The sequence below is a fragment of the Xyrauchen texanus genome, chromosome 25 (genome assembly GCF_025860055.1).
Source record: "Xyrauchen texanus isolate HMW12.3.18 chromosome 25, RBS_HiC_50CHRs, whole genome shotgun sequence".
In the NCBI taxonomy this organism is placed as follows: Eukaryota; Metazoa; Chordata; class Actinopteri; order Cypriniformes; family Catostomidae; genus Xyrauchen; species Xyrauchen texanus.
The window spans coordinates 1,286,876-1,306,875 of NC_068300.1; the positions used below are offsets into that span (position 1 = coordinate 1,286,876).

The 20,000-nt window shown below is 41.4% G+C and overlaps 2 protein-coding genes across 3 annotated transcripts in view; one reads left to right on the forward strand and one right to left on the reverse strand.

The window, feature by feature from the left end:
- The window catches only part of LOC127618528 (CD276 antigen homolog), a 17,832-nt gene extending 1,069 nt beyond the window's left edge, over positions 1-16,763 (reverse strand). The window contains exons 1-8 of one of the 2 annotated variants that reach the window (XM_052091025.1): positions 16,655-16,763; positions 15,865-16,134; positions 8,564-8,887; positions 7,646-7,951; positions 5,326-5,430; positions 5,156-5,205; positions 5,007-5,072; positions 2,331-3,226 (exon numbers count right to left, since the gene is read on the reverse strand). In XM_052091025.1, coding sequence (XP_051946985.1) covers positions 3,116-3,226; positions 5,007-5,072; positions 5,156-5,205; positions 5,326-5,430; positions 7,646-7,951; positions 8,564-8,887; positions 15,865-16,134; positions 16,655-16,703 — 1,281 coding nt within the window. In that variant the 5' untranslated portion in view covers positions 16,704-16,763 and the 3' untranslated portion in view covers positions 2,331-3,115. Of the gene's footprint in view, positions 1-2,330; positions 3,227-5,006; positions 5,073-5,155; positions 5,206-5,325; positions 5,431-7,645; positions 7,952-8,563; positions 8,888-15,864; positions 16,135-16,654 lie in introns of those variants that run through there. The other variant, XM_052091024.1, reaches the window with a different exon arrangement.
- Positions 16,764-18,900: 2,137 nt separating this feature from the next.
- The window catches only part of LOC127618527 (uncharacterized), an 8,598-nt gene continuing 7,498 nt past the window's right edge, over positions 18,901-20,000 (forward strand). The window contains exons 1-2 of the mRNA XM_052091023.1: positions 18,901-19,220; positions 19,369-19,413. The gene's annotated coding sequence lies outside the window, so the exon portion shown is untranslated. The remainder of the gene's footprint in view (positions 19,221-19,368; positions 19,414-20,000) is intronic.

Genomic DNA, 20,000 nt, shown 5'->3' on the forward strand with positions numbered 1-20,000 from the left:
CCTATATCTCTCTATAACTGTTCTGAGACCAGTGCAGACAGACAGCACACTGGAGGTTAAGTCATGCACTAAATAGGGAGCAAGGGAGCATCCTATAGCTCTCCTATAACTGTTCTGAGACCAGTGCAGACAGACAGCACACTGGAGGTTAAGTCATTCACTAAATAGGGAGCAAGGGAGCATCCTATAGCTCTCCTATAACTGTTCTGAGACCATTGCAGACAGACAGCACACTGGAGGTTAAGTCATGCACTAAATAGGGAGCAAGGGAGCATCCTATAGCTCTCTATGCAGTTAAGTGCATCTGATCATTTATGATGCCTGTAACATGAATAATCAACACTCCTGGAAACATCATAAATAAATCTGATTTCTATAGCTCGATATTATTTATAATTTCTCAACTTAGTCCCGCTGTACACACATGTGGACATACATTTTTAGGAAAACTTTTTACTCTAGAAATGTATTTATTTTTGATTGTTTATTATGTGAGATTCATCCATAAATCAAACAACTCTAATATTAAAGCTTGTGCAACAGTGAAGACGACGTTGAAATGTGAAAGTGCACAAGTTGAGTTTTTTGTGGCTATATATATTATTGTGCATCAAAACACAGATGACAAATACATGCTGTTATGTACCATATTTACATTTATTTAGAAATGTAACACATTTATTAGAACAGATAAAACTGGAGCTGTCACTTTCTGATTGAATGTACAGTAGTTTGTGCTGTTCAGGTAATTATTGTTTATATGTACATCAGCATTGAAACAAACGTAAACAAACTGATCATAAGGTTTTGTTCATGTCAGCTCGAGAGCACATAAATTGTTGTGCTGATAATATAATTTCTAATTAAACATTTTGAATTAAATTACAAATATGGAAGCATTTTCACCTGTAGTCTCAGACTTTTGCACCCCAACTGTATTCAATCTAAAGTTTATACATTTCAATATTATTTCACAAAAATAATATTTTTCAAATATTTAAGGTAGTATAAAAGGAAACATGTGGTGAAAAGACTCTCCTGAAACGAACCGTTCTTCACTCTACAAATATTGTACAGTGGCAAGAAAAAGTATGTGAACCCTTTGGAATGACCTGCATTTATGTATAAAATCTGGTTTGATCTTCATCTAAGTTACACTAATGAACAAACACAATCTGTTTTAAGTAATAACACTGTTGTTCTTGTACACATTGAATACATTATTAAAAAATTACAGATTAGGTTGGAATAAGTATGTGAACCCCTAGTCTAATGACATCCACAAAAGCTATTTAGAGTCAGGAGTTGGCAAACCGGGCAATTGAGTTTGTTATTCACAAGAAGCATCTGCTGTTGTGCTGACCACAAGATCTCAGATGACCTACGATGAACAATTGTTGCTTTACATGAAGCTGGAAAGGGTTATAAAGATATCTGGAAGAGTTTAGATATTCATCTGTCCACAGTTACACAAACTGTCTATAAATGGTGATGATTTAGTACTATAGGTACTCTCACTAGAAGTGGCCGTTAGATATTCATCTGTCCACAGTTACACAAACTGTCTATAAATGGAGGTGATTTAGTACTATAGGTACTCTCACTAGAAGTGGCCGTTAGATATTCATCTGTCCACAGTTAGACAAACTGTCTATAAATGGAGATGATTTAGTACTATAGGTACTCTCACTAGAAGTGGCCGTTAGATATTCATCTGTCCACAGTTACACAAACTGTCTATAAATGGAGGTGATTTAGTACTATAGGTACTCTCACTAGAAGTGGCCGTTAGATATTCATCTGTCCACAGTGAGACAAACTGTCTATAAATGGAGATGATTTAGTACTATAGGTACTCTCACTAGAAGTGGCCGTTAGATATTCATCTGTCCACAGTGAGACAAACTGTCTATAAATGGATGATTTAGTACTATAGGTACTCTCACTAGAAGTGGCCGTAGATATTCATCTGTCCACAGTTAGACAAACTGTCTATAAATGGAGATGATTTAGTACTATAGGTATTCATCTGTTCACGTTCACTGCATATGGATGATTGTACTATAGGTATCTCACAAGTGGCGTAGATATTCATCTGTTCACAGTGAGACAAACTGTCTATAAATGGAGATGATTTAGTACTATAGGTACTCTCACTAAAGTGCTAGATATTCTCTGTACAGTGGACAAACTGCTATAAATGGAGTGATTAGTACTATGGTCTCTCTAGATGGCACTAGATATCATCTGTCACAGTAACAAACTGTCTATAAATGGAGATGATTTAGTACTATAGGTACTCTCTCTAGAAGTGGCCGTTAGATATTCATCTGTCCACAGTTAGACAAACTGTCTATAAATGGAGATGATTTAGTACTATAGGTACTCTCACTAGAAGTGGCCGTTAGATATTCATCTGTTCACAGTGAGACAAACTGTCTATAAATGGAGATGATTTAGTACTATAGGTACTCTCACTAGAAGTGGCCGTTAGATATTCATCTGTTCACAGTGAGACAAACTGTCTATAAATGGAGATGATTTAGTACTATAGGTACTCTCACTAGAAGTGGCCGTTAGATATTCATCTGTCCGCAGTTAGACAAACTGTCTATAAATGGAGGTGATTTAGTACTATAGGTACTCTCACTAGAAGTGGCCGTCCAGTCAAGATGAATCAAAGGGCACACTGCAGAATGCTCAATGAGGTCATAAAGAACACTCGAGTGACAGATAAAGACTTGAAGGAGTCATTGGAACTGGTTAACATCTCTGTTCATGAGTCTACTCTATGGAAAACATTAAACAAACACATTGTGTTTGTCTATAGTTGTGACTTTGATGAAGATGTGATCACACTTAATGAATTCAAAGGGTTCACATACTTTTTCTCGCCATTGTATGTATCCTTGCATGTGGAATAGTCTATTTTAAATAATTCCAAAAGATAAAAAAGGAATGTGTTTTTTAAATGAGATAATATCATAAAATTAACTGAATTAATCTAAATTGTATAATAATCGTAGCAAATAGAAGTTTATTATAAAAATGTGAGTAAAGAGTTAATCATCAGTTTGTGTGAAAGTGAGGAAATATCATTATCTATAGAGGCGTGTTACTGTTTATCTGTTCTCACACTGGTGTACATGCTGACATCTTCAGAGTTAATATGTATTCTTGCTCTGTGTGAATTGATGTAAACTACAGATGAGTAAGTGACATCATCCTGCAGAAAACACACACACACACACACACACACACACACACACACACACACACACACACACACACACACACACACACACACACACACACACACACACACACATTACAAAATTACACTCTTTCCATTTCAGAATGATGAAACATTGTTTGGACACCCCAACTCATTCTGTGTTATAATAATATGCCCTATTTTAGAATAAGATTCATCAAAACTATGAAATAACACAAATAAGCCTTTAGAAATCTTTGTAATCCCAGATAAAGTGATATTTATGGATCATGTTTGTACACTTTAATTTTATCTACGTTACAATTAAATACGTAACATCATCCTGAGAGGCAACCTGTTGTTCACTAGTGTAGACATTTTTTGCATGTATATGTATATGGGTGTTTTTTCTTGAGGTCGACCAATACTAATAATATAATGTTTTGCAAAAGACCGATAATAGATTAATCGGTCGATAGTTTTTTAAAATCGATTTATAGAATAATAAAAAAAATTGGCACAGACATTGAGAATGCAAAATGAATAAATTCCGAAAAGCAGTTTATTGTGCAACCAAAATCCCAAAAACAAACAGATACTGTAAATTGGGATTTGGTGCATAACGTGGGACTTTTTTAATTTTCTCCCCTTTTTTCCCCAATTTGGAATGGCCAATTCCCAATTTGCTTTAAGTCCTCGTGGTGGCGTAGTAACTCGCCTCAATCCAGGTGGTGGAGGACGAATCTCAGTTGCCTTCCGTCAATCCGTGCATCTTATCACGTGACTTGTTGAGCATGTTACCGCGGACACATGTGGAGGCTTCACGCTATTCTCTGCAGCATCCATGCACAACTCACCACACGCCCCACCGAGAGCGAGAACCACATTATAGCGACCACGAGGAGGTTACCCCATGTGACTCTACCCTCCCTAGCAACCGGGCCAATTCAGTTGCTAAGGAGACCTGACTGGAGTCACTCAGCACACCCTGAATTCAAACTCACGACTCCAGGGGTGGTAGAACGTGGAACTTCAACTATATCACAAGTGAACTCTTATTTTGAAACTACAGAGACTTGGCTCCATTTTAATGCTCTATATGTAAGTATACCAAATTATGTGTTTTATAGCCTATATGTTCACCAGATGAAGAGTTTGAATATATATCACATTTATTGATGAGGGAAAAAAACTATTGGCAACAATCAGCATAGAATTTTGCCAATAACCGATAGTTCCATAAAGCAAATATCGACAACTATTAATTTGTAAAACCGATATATTTCAACTTTGTTCTTTTTGATATATGAAGGTCTCATTAAAATTGACCATAAACCATAAAATAACCCTAAAAATGTTGGTGCATAACGTGGGACTTTTAACTACATAAACAAGCCTGAAACAAACGGGGACTCTTATTTTGAAATGAGAGAGACTTGGCTCCATTACAAGCTCTATATGTGAGTATTGACCACATGAAGGTTTTCATAGCCTATATATAGTTTATTGATGAGGAATAATCATAAAAAACTATCAGCAACAATCGGCACCGATTCATCTGTAAAACCGATATATCGGTCTACATCTAGTTTCTTCAAATTCTGGTATTTTCATGTCCCAGGGGTTGATTATTTTTATATTACAATTTTGTTTTTTGTTTTTTTATATATGAAGGTCACATTTAAACTTATTTTGAAACTTTTAACTAGATCTTACCAATTATTACATGTTTAAAACTTTCCAGTTTATTAATCTAGTGTTATAAATGTTCATTCATGTGCATCTTAAGTACCTCTTGTTGCCTTTCTTCTGGTTTTCTACCTTTAATCTGCACGACTGTGGAACATGTCACGTCATCCTACAAACACAATTATCATAATACTCTTGTTAGTTTCGTAATTTACAATTCGTTTACCTCATGATCTTGTCGTGTCAGTTTACCTCATCTGTTCTCTGGATTACTTGGCTTTCTCTGCTTCTTTCTCTGTTTGCTGAAGGATTAGAATAACACAATATTCTTGTTTAGTTTTCCTCCTGTTGGTTAAATAATCATCCTTGTACCCTAAAGCACAGTTAATGGTTCCCAGTGATTGGTCTGTGTGTTTGTGTACCTCTATTATATCTCCAGTAGATGCATGCAGACACTCCCAGTATGAACAAAACCACCAGACAGATCAGAATCACAATCAGAGGTTTCTTGCTGAAATCTACAGAGCCTCAAAACACACAAGTTTGAAAATTCATCAAAACTTCAACACTGTCATACAACTACCATCTGGTTTTATACCGTTATAACAGTTCATGATCAAGAGATGCTCATAGACACAATGGCATGGTCTGTAATTGAGTTATCTGAAATGGCTTACCTGAATTACAATAGAAATATTTCAGAGGTCACATCAGGGATAACATGTTTAAACCTATTTTTGACAGGGCGGAGGGCGGGGCCGGGTCGTGATCCTGCACACCCGGTCCCGTATTAGGCTAATTAAGCCTCCGAGGGATAAAGGTCGACTGCAGAGGATCGTGCGAGAGAGAGAGATCGTTAGCGGACATGTCCGTCATGTGTGTGTTTATGTTGTCTTTTAAGTTTATCATTAAACCATTATTTATATCTTGAAGCCGGTTCTTGCCTCCTCCTTTCCATTGATCATGTTACACTGGTGCCGAAGCCCGGGAAGGAGGAGGGATATGCCGTAGTAGAGTTCTCGCCACTACTGTCCACCCCAACGGAGCAGCCGCGGCCATCTGCCGGGGGACGAGGAGCCCGGCCGCCTGAAAGAGGACGATGGCCGCCAACCGCGAGGGGAGAAGGGGCTCCTAACCGTCTGCCTGGAGCGGTCAGGGCCGATGCCAGGGGCGCAGGAGTTCCCTACCAGCTGCTGAAACGCGGCGGGGTTTAAGACTGCCAACCGCTGCCAGGGGCGAGAGAGACCCCTTCTGTTCCCCGAGAACGCGTGGGGCGTTCCATCCGCCAGGGGCTGGAGGACTGCCTCTGATCCGCCCGGAGAGGCACGGCTCTCGTCCGATAGAGGGTAGAGGAGTTGCCGAGGAACAAGCTGCGGCGTATCGGAGAACTGGCGAGTAAGAGTTTTTCCATCTCTCTCTCTCTCTCACTGTCGCGCTGCGTTGGCCTTTTCCCTCTTTTAAATTTTACAGTTTTTGGGGGGGTACTACACTGTTACAGGAAGTACCCCCCCATTTTAATTATTTCTGTTTCCCTCCCCTTGTCCCCTCCCTCGTCCAGGTAGATGGGGATGACCTGCCGGCAGACTAGACGTAAAGCATAAGGAGTATATTTGATGGACAGCATCTTTTTAAAGATGCCTTTCCGTCTGTGTGTAGTTCCTGGATGCGGTCGCCACCTCTGACGGCCACGATCATTGCCTCACGTTTCTGGGCCATAGTCACGCTGAGACAATGTTCATGGATGGTTCATGTCCTCACTGCAAGAGCATGACCAAGGCAACGTTGTGGTCATGGCTTTCCGTTTACCAGGGGAAAGCCACTCCATCAGCTCCCCGACACTGTCCTATGGCCGTGACGGTTAGCACTGGGATGATTTGGGGACCCCAATGGGAGTGGTTCTGCTGGGTGAGCGAGGCTCCTCCACGTGGCCCCACTCGCAGGTACGTCAAACACGATCGTCCCCTTGGTGCCCATTGCTCAGAGATTGGTTCGCAGCTGTAGATCTGAAGGAGGCGTACTTCCATGTCTCAGTTTTACCTCAGCACAGACCCTTTCTTCGCTTCGAGGGCCGGGCGTATCAGTACAACTTCCTCCCCTTTGATCTGTCCTTGTCGCCTCGCATTTTTATGAAAGTTGCAGAGGCAGCCCTTGCCCCCCTAAGGGAGGTGGGCGTCCGCATCCTCAATTATCTTTTCCCTTTATTTTTGTACTTAATATATTCTTGTTTTTTTAACTCTGCGATTGGGTCCTCTGCATTCGTAACACATTTGTTTTAAGGATACAGAACATTGAATAACATTATATAAACTACCGTATATACAGTCACTTCTTTACTTATTAATATATATTACTGATATATGTTCTGAATGTCACTGGCAATATCTTCTTTGATTGGTCACGATGACGTATTTGGGTGCATTGCATTCTCTGTTTTTAAACCTGAAGATGTTTGCAGGACTAAAATGTTGCAATTAATTTTATTTGCAAGCTGTGGTAGTGTGCAGGAAAGGATGACGCAGGTCACACATACAGTATATATAATTATACCACAGCATTATGATAGTCATGGACAGATGTGTGTTTCACTTCCCTTTATGTGTATTTTTTATTTTATTTTAAGGTTTCTGCTTCAACAAGAGAGGAACTAACTGGAACCTGCGTCACCCATGGAGTGCTACAGCAATCCCAATATAAAATCACAGGTAAACAGTTACCTGAACACAGAGAGCTGAGGTGTCTTACCTGTAACAGTGAGATTTACGTTGATGGATTCTTTCCCATTGACTGTACATCTGTACATCCCCTGGTCTTCTTCAGTAAGATTAGAAATCAACAGAGAGAGATTTGAAGGAATTGCCTCTTGAAATGTGTGGATTCTGCCTTTGTAATGTAATGTTTCCTTGGACACCTCAGTCTCATTCGAGTCTACATGGATCCATGTGAAGGTCTTAGGTTTGGTCTTTGGGTCTGTGCATGAGCAGGGCAGTAGCACAGATTCTCCGGGGTACTTTGTTTTGGGTTCGACCTCAGTCTCCGACAGTGTGCATCCTACAGAAACAAAAAACAGCTTAACTTTGTGTCTGTAACGGTTACGCTGTCTTGTCTCACTGTTGCCCTTTGTTTGTAATTTTGTCACTTTTGTTATTTCTTAGTTTTCACTTTTGTCACCCTTGTACCTCCATAGTCTTGTTTTCCCTTGTGTTCACTGTTCATTGTTTTCACCTGCCCTTGTTAATTTGCCTTTGGTTTCTGTTAATCACCTTGTCACCTAGTTTGTGTTCTGTTTGTTCATTGGCCCCTTTTTCCCATGTTTTTGTATTTATATCCTGGTTTTTGGTTTAGTCCTTGTCTGTCGTTGAACGTTGTTGTACGTGAATGTTATGGTTGTTTCTCCTGCCTGTGGATGTTTTTCATGTTGTTTTCCCCTCGTGGATATTTCTTTGTTCCTGTTTGTTTGCCCTCACTTTGATTTATAATAAAGAACCTGCATTTGGATCCGCACCTCCTCGTCTGCCTTCACTCCTACATTCGTTACAGTGTCACATCTTCTTACTTGTGGTGACATGACTGCGTGTAAAATGCTCTTGACAGTTTGAATACCACATTAAGGCTTTGTGTGAGCTTGTGTGTGAAGAGGATGTTTATATATGTGTTCTTTACCTTTAATGGTGAGGCTGAAGTTCTTGTGTTGATTCTCATTAATCCAGCAGGAATATGATCCTTCATCCTCCTCAGTCACATTAACAATCAACAGAGAAACATTTCCTGATCTGAAATCATACATCTGAGCTCTGCCCTGATAGAGCTGATTCAGATCTGTAGAATTAACATTCGGTTTTATTTCTCTTTGTTTTGGTAGTTTCCATCTTGACTGATCAGCTGAATATTGAGCACCGCTGCATTTAACAGAACAATTCAACAGCACCGTCTCTCCTGAATATCTGCTGATCTTCTCTGAAATTCTGTTCTCTGACACTAAACAGCCTGTAAACACAAAACAGAATGATTATTAATTATCTATCGTCATTACCAGTAAATAAGGAGGTAAGACCCTAACGGACCAACAATGCAGAACACACCCACCAGTAAATAAGGAGGTAAGACCCTAACGGACCAACAATGCAGAACACACCCACCAGTAAATAAGGAGGTAAGACCCTAAAGCACCAACAATGCAGAACACACCCACCAGTAAATAAGGAGGTAAGACCCTAAAGCACCAACAATGCAGAACACACCCACCCGTAAATAAGGAGGTAAGACCCTAACGCACCAACAATGCAGAACACACCCACCCGTAAATAAGGAGGTAAGACCCTAAAGCACCAACAATGCAGATCACAACCACCAGTAAATAAGGAGGTAAGACCCTAAAGCACCAACAATGCAGAACACACCCACCAGTAAATAAGGAGGTAAGACCCTAAAGCACCAACAATGCAGAACACACCCACCAGTAAATAAGGAGGTAAGACCCTAAAGCACCAACAATGCAGAACACACCCACCAGTAAATAAGGAGGTAAGACCCTAAAGCACCAACAATGCAGATCACAACCACCAGTAAATAAGGAGGTAAGACCCTAAAGCACCAACAATGCAGAACACACCCACCCGTAAATAAGGAGGTAAGACCCTAAAGCACCAACAATGCAGAACACACCCACCCGTAAATAAGGAGGTAAGACCCTAAAGCACCAACAATGCAGAACACACCCACCCGTAAATAAGGAGGTAAGACCCTAAAGCACCAACAATGCAGATCACAACCACCAGTAAATAAGGAGGTAAGACCCTAAAGCACCAACAATGCAGAACACACCCACCCGTAAATAAGGAGGTAAGACCTTAAAGCACCAACAATGCAGAACACACCCACCTGTAAATAAGGAGGTAAGACCCTAACGCACCAACAATGCAGAACACACCCACCCGTAAATAAGGAGGTAAGACCCTAAAGCACCAACAATGCAGATCACAACCACCAGTAAATAAGGAGGTAACACCCTAAAGCACCAACAATGCAGATCACAACCACCAGTAAATAAGGAGGTAAGACCCTAAAGCACCAACAATGCAGAACACACCCACCAGTAAATAAGGAGGTAAGACCCTAAAGCACCAACAATGCAGAACACACCCACCCGTAAATAAGGAGGTAAGACCCTAAAGCACCAACAATGCAGAACACACCCACCAGTAAATAAGGAGGTAAGACCCTAAAGCACCAACAATGCAGATCACAACCACCAGTAAATAAGGAGGTAAGACCCTAAAGCACCAACAATGCAGAACACACCCACCCGTAAATAAGGAGGTAAGACCCTAAAGCACCAACAATGCAGAACACACCCACCTGTAAATAAGGAGGTAAGACCCTAAAGCACCAACAATGCAGAACACACCCACCCGTAAATAAGGAGGTAAGACCCTAAAGCACCAACAATGCAGATCACAACCACCAGTAAATAAGGAGGTGAATATCTGCTGATCTTCTCTGAAATTCTGTTCTCTGACACTAAACAGCCTGTAAACACAAAACAGAATGATTATTAATTATCTATCGTCATTACCAGTAAATAAGGAGGTAAGACCCTAACGGACCAACAATGCAGAACACACCCACCAGTAAATAAGGAGGTAAGACCCTAAAGCACCAACAATGCAGAACACACCCACCAGTAAATAAGGAGGTAAGACCCTAAAGCACCAACAATGCAGAACCCACCCACCCGTAAATAAGGAGGTAAGACCCTAACGCACCAACAATGCAGAACACACCCACCCGTAAATAAGGAGGTAAGACCCTAAAGCACCAACAATGCAGATCACAACCACCAGTAAATAAGGAGGTAAGACCCTAAAGCACCAACAATGCAGAACACACCCACCAGTAAATAAGGATGTAAGACCCTAAAGCATCAACAATGCAGAACACACCCACCAGTAAATAAGGAGGTAAGACCCTAAAGCACCAACAATGCAGATCACAACCACCCGTAAATAAGGAGGTAAGACCCTAAAGCACCAACAATGCAGAACACACCCACCCGTAAATAAGGAGGTAAGACCCTAAAGCACCAACAATGCAGATCACAACCACCAGTAAATAAGGAGGTAAGACCCTAAAGCACCAACAATGCAGAACACACCCACCAGTAAATAAGGAGGTAAGACCCTAAAGCACCAACAATGCAGAACACACCCACCAGTAAATAAGGAGGTAAGACCCTAAAGCACCAACAATGCAGATCACAACCACCAGTAAATAAGGAGGTAAGACCCTAAAGCACCAACAATGCAGAACACACCCACCCGTAAATAAGGAGGTAAGACCCTAAAGCACCAACAATGCAGATCACAACCACCAGTAAATAAGGAGGTAAGACCCTAAAGCACCAACAATGCAGAACACACCCACCAGTAAATAAGGAGGTAAGACCCTAAAGCACCAACAATGCAGAACACACCCACCAGTAAATAAGGAGGTAAGACCCTAAAGCACCAACAATGCAGAACACACCCACCAGTAAATAAGGAGGTAAGACCCTAAAGCACCAACAATGCAGAACACACCCACCAGTAAATAAGGAGGTAAGACCCTAAAGCACCAACAATGCAGAACACACCCACCCGTAAATAAGGAGGTAAGACCCTAAAGCACCAACAATGCAGAACACACCACCCGTAAATAAGGAGGTAAGACCCTAAAGCACCAACAATGCAGATCACAACCACCCTTAAATAAGGAGGTAAGACCCTAAAGCACCAACAATGCAGATCACAACCACCCGTAAATAAGGAGGTAAGACCCTAAAGCACCAACAATGCAGAACACACCCACCAGTAAATAAGGAGGTAAGACCCTAAAGCACCAACAATGCAGAACACACCCACCCGTAAATAAGGAGGTAAGACCCTAAAGCACCAACAATGCAGATCACAACCACCAGTAAATAAGGAGGTAAGACCCTAAAGCACCAACAATGCAGAACACACCCACCAGTAAATAAGGAGGTAAGACCCTAAAGCACCAACAATGCAGAACACACCCACCCGTAAATAAGGAGGTAAGACCCTAAAGCACCAACAATGCAGATCACAACCACCAGTAAATAAGGAGGTAAGACCCTAACGCACCAACAATGCAGAACACACCCACCTGTAAATAAGGAGGTAAGACCCTAAAGCACCAACAATGCAGAACACACCCACCAGTAAATAAGGAGGTAAGACCCTAAAGCACCAACAATGCAGATCACAACCACCAGTAAATAAGGAGGTAAGACCCTAAAGCACCAACAATGCAGATCACAACCACCAGTAAATAAGGAGGTAAGACCCTAACGGACCATCAATGCAGAACACACCCACCAGTAAATAAGGAGGTAAGACCCTAACGCACCGTCAATGCAGATCACAACCACCAGTAAATAAGGAGGTAAGACCCTAAAGCACCCTCAATGCAGATCACAACCACCAGTAAATAAGGAGGTAAGACCCTAACGCACCATCAATGCAGATCACAACCACCAGTAAATACGGTAAGACCCTAACGCACCATCAATGCAGATCACAACCACCAGTAAATAAGGAGGTAAGACCCTAACGCACCATCAATGCAGATCACAACCACCAGTAAATAAGGAGGTAAGACCCTAACGCACCAACAATGCAGAACACAACCACCAGTAAATAAGGAGGTAAGACCCTAACGCACCAACAATGCAGATCACAACCACCAGTAAATAAGGAGGTAAGACCCTAACGCACCAACAATGCAGAACACAACCACCAGTAAATAAGGAGGTAAGACCCTAACGCACCAACAATGCAGAACACAACCACCAGTAAATAAGGAGGTAAGACCCTAAAGCACCATCAATGCAGATCACAACCACCAGTAAATAAGGAGGTAAGACCCTAAAGCGCCATCAATGCAGATCACAACCACCAGTAAATAAGGAGGTAAGACCCTAACGGACCATCAATGCAGATCACAACCACCAGTAAATAAGGAGGTAAGACCCTAAAGCACCATCAATGCAGATCACAACCACCAGTAAATAAGGAGGTAAGACCCTAACGGACCATCAATGCAGATCACAACCACCAGTAAATAAGGAGGTAAGACCCTAAAGCACCATCAATGCAGAACACAACCACCAGTAAATAAGGAGGTAAGACCCTAAAGCACCATCAATGCAGATCACAACCACCAGTAAATAAGGAGGTAAGACCCTAACGGACCATCAATGCAGATCACAACCACCAGTAAATAAGGAGGTAAGACCCTAAAGCACCATCAATGCAGATCACAACCACCAGTAAATAAGGAGGTAAGACCCTAACGCACCATCAATGCAGATCACAACCACCAGTAAATAAGGAGGTAAGACCCTAACGCACCATCAATGCAGATCACAACCACCAGTAAATAAGGAGGTAAGACCCTAAAGCACCATCAATGCAGAACACAACCACCAGTAAATAAGGAGGTAAGACCCTAAAGCACCAACAATGCAGAACACACCCACCCGTAAATAAGGAGGTAAGACCCTAAAGCACCAACAATGCAGAACACACCCACCAGTAAATAAGGAGGTAAGACCCTAAAGCACCAACAATGCAGATCACAACCACCAGTAAATAAGGAGGTAAGACCCTAAAGCACCAACAATGCAGATCACAACCACCAGTAAATAAGGAGGTAAGACCCTAAAGCACCAACAATGCAGATCACAACCACCAGTAAATAAGGAGGTAAGACCCTAAAGCACCAACAATGCAGATCACAACCACCAGTAAATAAGGAGGTAAGACCCTAAAGCACCAACAATGCAGATCACAACCACCAGTAAATAAGGAGGTAAGACCCTAAAGCACCAACAATGCAGATCACAACCACCAGTAAATAAGGAGGTAAGACCCTAAAGCACCAACAATGCAGAACACAACCACCAGTAAATAAGGAGGTAAGACCCTAAAGCACCAACAATGCAGAACACACCCACCAGTAAATAAGGAGGTAAGACCCTAAAGCACCAACAATGCAGAACACACCCACCAGTAAATAAGGAGGTAAGACCCTAAAGCACCAACAATGCAGAACACACCCACCAGTAAATAAGGAGGTAAGACCCTAAAGCACCATCAATGCAGATCACAACCACCAGTAAATAAGGAGGTAAGACCCTAACGCACCATCAATGCAGATCACAACCACCAGTAAATAAGGAGGTAAGACCCTAACGCACCATCAATGCAGATCACAACCACCAGTAAATAAGGAGGTAAGACCCTAAAGCACCATCAATGCAGAACACAACCACCAGTAAATAAGGAGGTAAGACCCTAAAGCACCAACAATGCAGAACACACCCACCCGTAAATAAGGAGGTAAGACCCTAAAGCACCAACAATGCAGAACACACCCACCAGTAAATAAGGAGGTAAGACCCTAAAGCACCAACAATGCAGATCACAACCACCAGTAAATAAGGAGGTAAGACCCTAAAGCACCAACAATGCAGATCACAACCACCAGTAAATAAGGAGGTAAGACCCTAAAGCACCAACAATGCAGATCACAACCACCAGTAAATAAGGAGGTAAGACCCTAAAGCACCAACAATGCAGATCACAACCACCAGTAAATAAGGAGGTAAGACCCTAAAGCACCAACAATGCAGATCACAACCACCAGTAAATAAGGAGGTAAGACCCTAAAGCACCAACAATGCAGATCACAACCACCAGTAAATAAGGAGGTAAGACCCTAAAGCACCAACAATGCAGATCACAACCACCAGTAAATAAGGAGGTAAGACCCTAAAGCACCAACAATGCAGAACACACCCACCAGTAAATAAGGAGGTAAGACCCTAAAGCACCAACAATGCAGAACACACCCACCAGTAAATAAGGAGGTAAGACCCTAAAGCACCAACAATGCAGAACACACCCACCAGTAAATAAGGAGGTAAGACCCTAAAGCACCAACAATGCAGAACACACCCACCAGTAAATAAGGAGGTAAGACCCTAAAGCACCAACAATGCAGAACACACCCACCAGTAAATAAGGAGGTAAGACCCTAAAGCACCAACAATGCAGAACACACCCACCAGTAAATAAGGAGGTAAGACCCTAAAGCACCAACAATGTAGAACACACCCACCAGTAAATAAGGGAGTAAGACCCTAAAGCACCAACAATGCAGAACACAACCACCAGTAAATAAGGGAGTAAGACCCTAAAGCACCAACAATGCAGAACACACCCACCAGTAAATAAGGGAGTAAGACCCTAAAGCACCAACAATGCAGAACTAATAACAAAGTTTTTGTTTTATAATTGAAATTCCATTTCTGTTCATTTCTGTTTATTGTTGTTAATTTTGTCAACATTAATATTAATTTGCTTTGACTTATCTTTTGATGTTTGAAAGAAATGATTGGTAACAAATGGATTATTCTACTGTATGTCTTGTCTTTGTAACAGCATGGTCAGGTTTGACTGTAAAGCATACTGTGAGATTATTGCAAAACTAGCACTTCAAAACTGCTAAACTAAATGCAAAACTTTAGAAATAATAGTTTTATAAATATACTGTATATCTAAACGCAAACTTGTGATAACATTTAGAATTACTACACAGAAGGTGACTGCAGAGAACACTGCCGCCATCTACTGGCTATTATTGTCATAACATTATTTTCATGTTATTTTTTACCAGATGGCAGCAAACTGTGCCCAATATACACGACACATTCTCATATTTTCTTCATGTTTCAAGTGTAGGTTTTTACTGGAGTGTTACATAAATGTGCTTATTTGCATTTGATGGTTCATCTGTACAGTTTCTGGTCAAATATGACCGTGAACAATAAAGTAAGTGACTATTCTTTAACAGAATTAAACAACATTATAATTATAATCAAACAAATATTCCAGACTCACCCATAATAATGAGATCAATGTAGTTATGTGTGTTACACCAATACTTCCCAGCATCCTCTGCAGTGAGTTCAGAGATGGATAATGAGTGATTCTCATAAATCTGAACTCTGTCTGTATTACGTTTAATGTCTTTCAATGGGGATTCAGGTTTTAAGGCAGGTTTAGAGTAATGCCAGTCAATTTTTTCATCCCGTGAGGTTTTCTCTTTACAGGACAGCAGTACAGATTCTCCTGGAGAACAACTGATGGGTGATGAAGTTCCTGTGCAGCCTAAGGTACACAAACACAAGCATTTGAACTATCGGCTTTTATCCCAACTGCAACATACTACAATCGTTTTAGATCATTTGAGCAATTAAAGCATCCTCTGAACTGTTGAAAAGAGCTTTTGTGACATATTGAAGGAATACAGTAGTTCATCCAAATGTTACATTTGCATCATCATTTTCACAACATCATGTAGTTCCAAACAGATACGGACAAAAACAGAGAAATGCTGAAGACCTTAGACCAATGCAACGGCAGTCGCGAAAGAAACTCCGTTCAACTCGTTGTACAAGATTTGAGCGGACAAGCTTCTCTCATGCGTGTAGATGTTCACTGAATAATGACTTACATTTTAGAGGTTTTTTTGTATGCCTTCCGAAGACTTTTTAAAATTTTCAGGGATACAATTTGCCGTTTGAAAACGGAGTAACTATCCAGTACCGCAGTGTTGAAAAGAGGGATGGACTGAATATTTCTGAAAACAAAAACACACAGAGGCACTTTTAATGTTGTTCATTCTCACCTGTAGTGAGCTGAAGTCCACAGCCGAGCAGACAAACACACAACCACATCTCATCTGATTACTGAAGAACAGCCGTCACCGTCTGTATGTCTCTGATTCTCTCTGTTTGCTCTCTCTGATGGTCATCTCTGAGCACGAGTGTTGGAGGAGTTTTCTTTATTCACCACTTCCTGTCAAAAGTTCTGCTTTTCTGTTTCAAACTTTGGTTTGAGATATATATAATCTTATGCCATCTTAAAAATGCGTCATGCATCAATCTAAAGTAGAAAACCTTGTTATATTTACTCACTTATTTAAATACATTTGACTGGTGAATACAATAAGTAAATTGGACTTTTCCAGCATGCAACGGGCTTGAATCATTATTTGTATTTTTATTTATTTTTATCCCCAATGTTGGAACACCCAATTCCCGCTACTTAGTAGGTCCTCATGGTGACGCGGTTACTCACCTCAATCCGGGTGGCGGAGTACGAGTCTCAGTTGCCTCCGCGTCTGAGACGTCAATCCGCGCATCTGATCACGTGACTCGTTGTGCATGACACCGCGGAGACTCGCAGCATGTGGAGACTCATGCTACTCTCCACTCACCACACACAACTCACCACACGCCCCATTGAGAGAACCACTAATCACCACCACGAGGAGGTTACCCCATGTGACTCTACCCTCCCTAGCAACCGGGCCAATTTGGTTGCTTAGGAGACCTGACTGGAGTCACTCAGCACGCCCTGGATTCAACTCGCGACTCCAGCGGTGATAGTGAGAGTCAATACTCGCTGAGATACCCAGACACCCCACAACGGGCTTGAATAATTAATGGACTTGCATGGCTTCACTCTTTGTAGGTTTATTTGCATCACTGTTTTTATTGCTGATTTTGTTGTTATGTTTAGTAACTTCTTATTTTGTGAAATATTATAGTGTGACGATTTTCTACTCAAAATGACCCATTCATTATCAAAATAATTATCCGTTCATTATTATCACCATTGTGTTTTGTGCACCAAGTGTTCAGGTCGGCGTGCATAGATTTGTGTACGGTTTCCATTGCCAGGAATTCAAGGGGACGTCGTCTAATAGACCACATAACATACATGAAGCTTACCTGTAGAATGCTCACGTCATGTGGCACGTGATTAAACTAGGGCTGTGAATTTAACACGTTAATTTGGTGGGATTAATTATGCCAAAATATGTGTTAAAAAATGTAGTAGGCCTACCACAGTTCCAGCTTGTAGTACCACCAGTGTTCTCCAGGGGGCAGTAAGAGAATCTCCAGCTGTATAGACAACGAGCAGCTCATCCAGAGAACAAACCACACTCACACTCACCGACACTAGACAGCACAAGATGAGAACACCGCTTGATGGAGCGCATGTACGAAGTTAGAGATCTCTAGACGTGTTTTTCTACGTTTCAAACTATATTTAACTTGACACAGCGACCTAAAAATGGTCTGTTTATGATGCAATGCCCCCAAAGTGAGACGCGTGTACACTGATGCGCCCTTAGACACGCCCTTATAATCAATCTCGGACTGATTGAGGAATTCAGTTGTGAAACACTTTTGATCAATAATATGCAAATAAACTATATATTGCATTCTAAAGCCACTTTATTTATTGTATTTAAAGTTAGTAAATAGGGTCTTGGTTTAGCGAATATCCAGCTTAGTCAGCTAAAAGTCTGATTTGAATCCTCCGAAATGCTGTAGATACCTAAAACGTGATAGAGTGAGCAAATTAAGTTACGTGAGGTGCTAAAATAACGCGTGACGGCGTACAGCGTTTATGTAATGGCTAACGCCATAAGCTTAATATGACGTCACAAAACACGTGAATTCTGACCCTCTTGGCTTTCCATACGCGAGTCAAGAAAAGCCGACTTTATTAGGTTTTATTAATTTTAGCAAAACTTCTGAACTTTTTTGTCCACATAGTGGAAATTCTGAAATTCTGGATTCTGGAGTGACTTTATATTTACTGTATTTGAGAAAGAAAGTCTCCCTTAAAATACTGTGATGCTGAACAATCTTATTACAAATATTGTATAATCTCTGGATTGATATTTTGATTATACTTTATATGAGATCAAGTAATGTTGTTTCCTGCAGTGCGTGAGTATGCTCCGTCTCCTCATCTTCATCAGTTGCCATGACAATGCAGCTCTGCTCTGATTGGCCTGTCTCCAGCTGCCTCCAGCCAATCAGCATTCGATCCGACAGATGCGCGTGACATCTGTCTGCAGCCTCTCCGTCTGCTGTAATAATAATATTGTGTTTTTATATTTAACATATGCGTGCATAGTGAAGGGGTTCATGTGTAGTTCGGTTTGCCGTTAAATCATCCCGGTGCATTCGACAGTTTAATATCGCGCGTGAAACGGAGGCAGAAGCTCCGGGTTGGAAATGGCGGATGGAGAGAGAGATCGGATCAGATGAGCGAATCCGGAACAACACCGACTTTCATGACTGTCCGTGTGCGATTAAACACATCAGATTTCACTATACGGACTCGTCGCGTCTAGTACGGTCGGTGTGTTTATAGAACGGAGACGGTTAACGGTATATAAAGCATCACTACTAATACGCGTTTATACCGTTTCTCTTCCATGTGTATATAAGTAACGATAGATCTGATGTGTTGTGTCACTTGTACAAGGAATATGATTCATTATGATTTTAATCTTTGTGTCTTCTGCTCATTAAATAGATGGTCCTGACAGCATATGTGGACACCTGTGTCCTTCGCCAGCAGGTAAACATGGCTTGTATGCAGATGAATATGCATTTGATAGCCTCAGATTTTAATGCAACGTAAATCATCAGCCATAATAGCAATATGTCACATATGGATTTCTGACCAGGGGTGGTACTAGGATGTGAGGATGCGTTTATGTGCCTATTACTCATCTTATGCACGAAAACTCTGAATTCAATGTAAATATGCAGTAAAGAAATAATATACATGCTGTAAACACATACTAATTTTTTTAGATATATAATATTATAAACCTCACTCTACTGACCTCAAGAGCTGCACTAGCGACTGACGCTAGAGGCCGTAACCTTTAGCCTTCTTGTTAGCGCACCCGCCTCCCATGCAGGAGTGTCAAAATGGTGCCGTGACCCGGATGGGAGTGAGGTTTAGGGGGGTGAGTGTAACGGCACCAGCTAATAGATAGATGTGCAATGTGTATAAACCTCACTCTCCTGACCTCAAGAGGTGAACTAGCGACTGATGCTAGCAGCTGTAGCCTTTAGCCTTCTTGTTAGCGCATCCGCCTCCCATGCAGGAGTGTCAAAATGGTGCCGTGACCCGGATGGGAGTGAGGTTTAGGGGGG